This window comes from Benincasa hispida, chromosome 5 (genome assembly GCF_027475165.1).
Source record: "Benincasa hispida cultivar pf3 chromosome 5, pf3_genome.v1.1, whole genome shotgun sequence".
NCBI classification, from domain to species: domain Eukaryota; kingdom Viridiplantae; phylum Streptophyta; class Magnoliopsida; order Cucurbitales; family Cucurbitaceae; genus Benincasa; species Benincasa hispida.
The window spans coordinates 52361552-52367247 of record NC_143482.1 but is presented as its reverse complement, the minus strand read 5'-3'; the positions used below and the strand labels follow the sequence as shown (position 1 = coordinate 52367247).

General features: G+C 33.6%; 1 protein-coding gene across 1 annotated transcript; it reads left to right on the top strand.

The window, feature by feature from the left end:
- The first annotated feature begins 417 nt into the window (after nt 1-417).
- Nucleotides 418-2989, top strand: MYB101 (myb domain protein 101). The gene is made up of 3 exons (XM_039032750.2): nt 418-1104; nt 1296-2187; nt 2319-2989. Exons 1-3 carry the CDS (start codon nt 742-744, stop codon nt 2615-2617), a joined length of 1554 nt encoding a protein of 517 aa, XP_038888678.1. The 5' UTR covers nt 418-741; the 3' UTR covers nt 2618-2989.
- The last annotated feature ends 2707 nt before the right edge of the window (nt 2990-5696 follow it).

Genomic DNA, 5696 nt, shown 5'->3' with positions numbered 1-5696 from the left:
CATTATTACACAAAATATTACATTATATAGTATTAAATGGTTAAAACCAACGATTGTGAAGGTAATAATCTTACAATATTTAGGGCTTTTACAGTGAAATTCTTGGTATGTGTTATCCGAATTACCGTTGTGATTTTATCTAGGGTAAAGAATTTAGAAGAAGAAAACTTTTATTATTAAATTACGAAAAAGAAAAGTAGTGAAATACCGAGAAAGGGGTTGAAGAAGAAGGTAAAAGAGAGAGAAGTGAAGTGAAGAGAGGAAGGGCAAAAATGGAAAGAGAAAACGCGTCGACGGACGTAGCATTTAGCATGCAATCCGGAGCGAAATGGCAGCTCCTCCCTCTAAATAAAAAGCCACTCTTCATTTCTCTTCTTTTCTACACTCTCTTTCTCTTCTCTTTTTTCTTTTTTCTTTTCCTTTTTCTTCTTAATCATTTTTTTTTTTAATTTTTAAAATCTTCTTCTTCTTCTTTTTTTCCTTCTCTAAGTCTAAACACAAAACAAATACGAACCCAAAATAAAAGGTTCAAAATTTCTTGTTTTTCTCAAGGGAATTAGAGCTTGAAAAGTAAGGGTTTTTTTTTTTTTTGGGTGGTGGGGATTGATTAAAAATCTCTCGTTGAAAATCTAATTATAACCAAATTTTTTTCCAATCACGGTCCACGAAGGAAGTTTGTGGGCTGGTTGAAGAAAAAAAGAAGTAAATTTGGGGTGGGAAAAAAAAAGGAAAAAGAAAATAATGGTTCAGAGCAAAGGGGAGAAAGCTGGGAAAAGCGAAGGGGATCATCAACATCATGCAGGTAGTGGCGGCGGTGGCGGTGGTGGTGGAGAGAACGGAGGAGGGAGGGCATTGAAGAAAGGGCCGTGGACGGCGGCGGAAGATGGGATCTTGATTGAATATGTGAAGAAACATGGGGAAGGGAATTGGAACGCGGTTCAAAAACATACGGGATTGGCTCGATGTGGGAAGAGTTGTAGGCTGCGTTGGGCTAACCATTTACGGCCTAATCTTAAAAAAGGCTCATTTTCTCAAGAGGAAGAAAGGATTATCATTGAACTTCATGCTAAACTTGGCAATAAATGGGCTCGCATGGCTGCTCAGGTTTCAATTTCAATTGCTATGTTTTTTTTAAAAGAAATGTTATTGTTTTGTTTGGTTTGTGATTCTTTATGTCGTCAACTTTTATTTGGAAATTGGAGTTTGGTTTTGTCTGGTACTTTTGACTCTCAAATTCGCCATTAATTCTCATAATACAATCGTCATCTCTGACATACCCTGTTTTTGTGTTTCAGTTACCAGGAAGAACTGACAACGAAATTAAGAATTACTGGAACACCCGAATGAAACGTCGCCAAAGAGCCGGTCTGCCGCTTTACCCTCTTGAAATTCAACAGGAAGCGACGGCGTTTCACCTCCGGCATCACCATCACCATCACCACCACCACCAACAACAACAAAACCATAACTCTGCCTCTGCTGCTGCGGTTGCTACTAATTTCTCTGTTGTTCGTCATAAACCAGATTTCAACAATCACCATCCAAATTCCGTCTCGATTTTCAACTTCTCTTCGACTATGAACAATTACCAGAAGAATTTCAATGATGGGTCGTCGTTTTACGCAACACCCACAAGTCAATTCAAGTTTTTTCCTGAAAACAACAACGGTGGTGGATTTGCTTTGCCTCTTTCCCCTGTTTCTCCATTTCCGCAAATTGGGCAACAGATGAATCAATCCTTCTCGCCTCCACCGCAAGCTACTTTGCAGTTGAGTTATGGAGGTTATGTGTGTAATTCTAATTCGGGTCTGAATTCGATGTTTCTTGGAGCTCCTTACCATCACCTGATTCCGGGGTTGGAACCAGAGCTTCCTTCAATCCAAACGCCGCCGCACTCCACCACTCCGGCTTCCTCCGGGACCAGCGGCGGCGAGGGGATTATGGTGGCGGCCAACAGCGGATTGCTTGACGTTGTACTGTTGGAGGCTGAAGCTCGGTCTCGTAATGGGAAACAATCGAAAGAAGAAAGCTCCTCTGCCGGGGAGATGAAACAGAGGATAGACCAAGGATTTACAGAGGAAGAAGATGCTAATTTATATGTAGAATCAGTTTTAGGAAGCAGTGGCGGAGACGCCACCGCCACTGAAAATCATTCCGATGAGTTCAGCTCCTCCCATTCATCATCTCGTGAGTTTCTCATTTTCAATTTTAAACACAAACTAGAGGGAAAGAAAATAAAATTTTAATTATTCTATATGATATTGCCAATGGAAGAGTAAAGTTTGTATGATTTGAATAACCTTTTGAAGTAAATACAGGAAAAAGATCAAGAACGGAACCATTAGAAGAGATGGATTCAATGGACGACGATGACTTAATGAGCCTACTCAACAACTTCCAATCGGGAATGCCGGTACCGGAGTGGTACCCAGGAAGCAGCGACGACGACCTCGGGATAAACATGCATAAGGGGCCGTCGTTGTGCGAGTCGAATAGCAACCCGGGAGGAGACGAGCCGCGGCAGAATGTTACTTTGCCATCGGCGGTTGTATCGTCGCCGGTGCTCGAATGGAGCCTTGGGTCGTCTTGTTGGAACAACATGCCTAGTATTTGCTAGGAGATGGGAGGATCGGAGCGCTTCCATTGAAATGGGCCTATTATTCCTTCAACAAGGCAAGAATGGAATGAACAAAAAGTTATGAACTTTGTGTGTGAGGTTCAAAGGGTTGAGATGAATATCTGTTGGTTTCATTGGGTTGGTTTATGTGTTCAATCTTTTTCGTTTGGGTTTTACAAAATGTGCTGGTTTGAAGGTGTTGTGTGTGAATTAGCTAGTTATACATATCAACAAAAAGAACAAAAAAAAAAAAAAAAAACAAAGAACATAAAAAAAAAAAAAAAAAAAGAACTTAACTTGTAATGCATGTTGTTGTGTATATAGTTTAAATGTGTAGTAGTTTAGCTTTAGATGTATCAAATTTACAAACAATGTGAGACTTGGTTTGTTGTACAACTTTTTTTCTTTCACCACATTTATAACTATTTTACAATTATACGTGAAATATCGTGAAAATATGATAAAACAAAAATCCTTTATCTATTGAATTTCGAGTGAGAATCACCCATCTAGATGATATTTTAAATTGACCCATCAATTTAGATAGATTAAATTTAAATTCTTTTTTTTTTCTAACCTTTTGTATAAGAAACTAGGTCTTTTATCATCGATTATTCCAAATTTTGGTATTAGAGAAACTAAACAAACATGTTTCATTTTGTATATCTTTTTCCATTCACATCAAAAACCTTTGGAGATTTTCGATTCTAAGTGTTTCTACTTGTTTTTTCAATTTCTTTCTTCAAGGAAAATGGTGAGAATTTGTTCATTGTTGTCCAAGACAAGGCTCAAGTCTAAAGACATCTTGAAATCTAAATGAAGTACGCACGTCCAAAAAAGAAAGTCATGCCCTCGAGTCCTAGGTCGACAAATCGAGTTTGCTCTATTTTACCAAAAGAGAAATGACTGAGCTTGGCCGAACTGAACACTTCGTGTATTAACTTTAGGCATCAAAGTGCATTTTGTTCGGCACCACACTACTATGAATACTCTTGCAAGTCATCTCCAAAAGTCAAAGGAGCAAGAAGGGTCTTGACAAGATACTCACACCAATGTATATATATATATATATATATATATATATATATATAAAAAGTACATTTTGAAATATCAATGTCAACAAAAATGTCGATGTTGATGTATTTAAAAAAATCATACAAACAAAAAAACAACAATAATATATATTAACAAATAACATTCTAAATTAAATAATAACAATTTAGATTAATGACTAACATATTATACTTTTCAAACAAATTATAATTTTTATTATTTATTATTTATATTAATGACATTTTGCAACGAATGAATATGTGAAAATATTGATATGTCTTGACGATTGTACTTTTAAGTACGATAAATATAGAGAGGAAGATTGAATATCTAATCTTCATAAAAAAAAAAAATAGTACATGTCAATTAATGTTGAACTATACGTATTTTGAAATGAACGGAAATTTAAGACTATATAAGTAGTAGTAATTAATTTAATTAATTTTGGAGTGAGAAGCCTCCTGGCTAAAGGCCACGAAAATAAAGACCAAATTGGAGAAAATGATGAGAACTATTTTGGAGGGGTGTGGATGGTCAATGGGTATCCATGCATTTCGCTTTTTGGAGAATAATCTCATTCAATGACCACAAACTTGTTTGCTTCTCCGCATGACGTCCGATTTTATTTCTCAATTTCAAGTCTTTAAACATATTTTTCATAGTTTTTACCAATTTATAAGTTTTTTTTTTTTTTTTTACTTTCACAACTCCATAAAATAGAAAGTTATAGATGGATAAATTCAAATTTATCAATTAGCTTTGATTTTCTCATTTAGGATAATTCTAAAAAGAAATGGTTTAAAAAAAGAAATTAGTTAGTTAGATAGGATGAAACTAACTAGATGTGTATCGAATCGAATTGTTATAAGATAATTTTTGTGAATGTTTCGAATAAATAACATATAAGATCCAATCAATATTTAAATTTTGTGTCAAGAACGAGCAAATAATAGAAACAATATTGTTTTTTAAACAATTCAAAATTTAAAAATTGAATTTTGAAATGAGACGTATGTATATATCAACGTAATTATTCGATCTCATTGTGTCTTTCTCCTTAACTATTAAAATTGATCATTTTAATTGAATATGGATTTCCCCATATGTTTAAAATGGCATTTCTAAAGGGATAAACAAAGATTGCATGTGGAATTGGTTAAGTGTTGGTCATGCCACCCCATTTCAAGCCATTGTTTACTGATGCACTAACCTTGTGTCTCCTTAGCTCGACCTCATTTTCTCAACTTAAACATTGCTCTCTTTCTTCTATTTTTCGCCTCTTTTATTGGCTCAACATTTCCTCAATTCCATTTGTACTTACTTACTTAGCCCACCATTTTAAGACGAAACTATCACAAAAACAACCCTTCTACATTATTACTCAACCCATACTCCTATTTTGAATCTTACATTTTTCTTTATCATGTATGTTTATTTGTATGCTAATGGATAATCTATACTATTTAAAAACAACTATAGGCAAGAAATTTTGATTTCTCCTTTTAGATAATGGTTATAGGATTATCTTAGGTAATTTCACATTTAAATCATTAACTAAACTTTATCCTGACTAATATCTACTAATTCATAAGTGGCCTTTTGGTTTAACATTTTATAGATATCTGAGAATAAGATGTTTGGGAATCAAAGATAATTGTGTTTGGTTGTGCATGATAATACTATCAAAATTTGATGAACAAAAATTGTGTTTGCGTTTAATTATGTAATTAAACATAAAATCTTATTACAATTATAGTAGATTAATAATTTAAAGAATAAAAAATATTCAATATATCAATAAAAAGTTAATTATGAATCAATAATAATTTTAATTGTAAATATTTGAAGGTCGAGTAATTTATAATTAAAATTAACCAATTAATGCGTTTACTAAACATCATACTAATTATAATATAATACTTAATCATTTTTATTATTAATTAAGTTTAATGTTAGTAATTTTAATTTTAGTTAAATAATATAAGAAAATATATTTTAATGGACAATATATTATATAAAAAGGGAA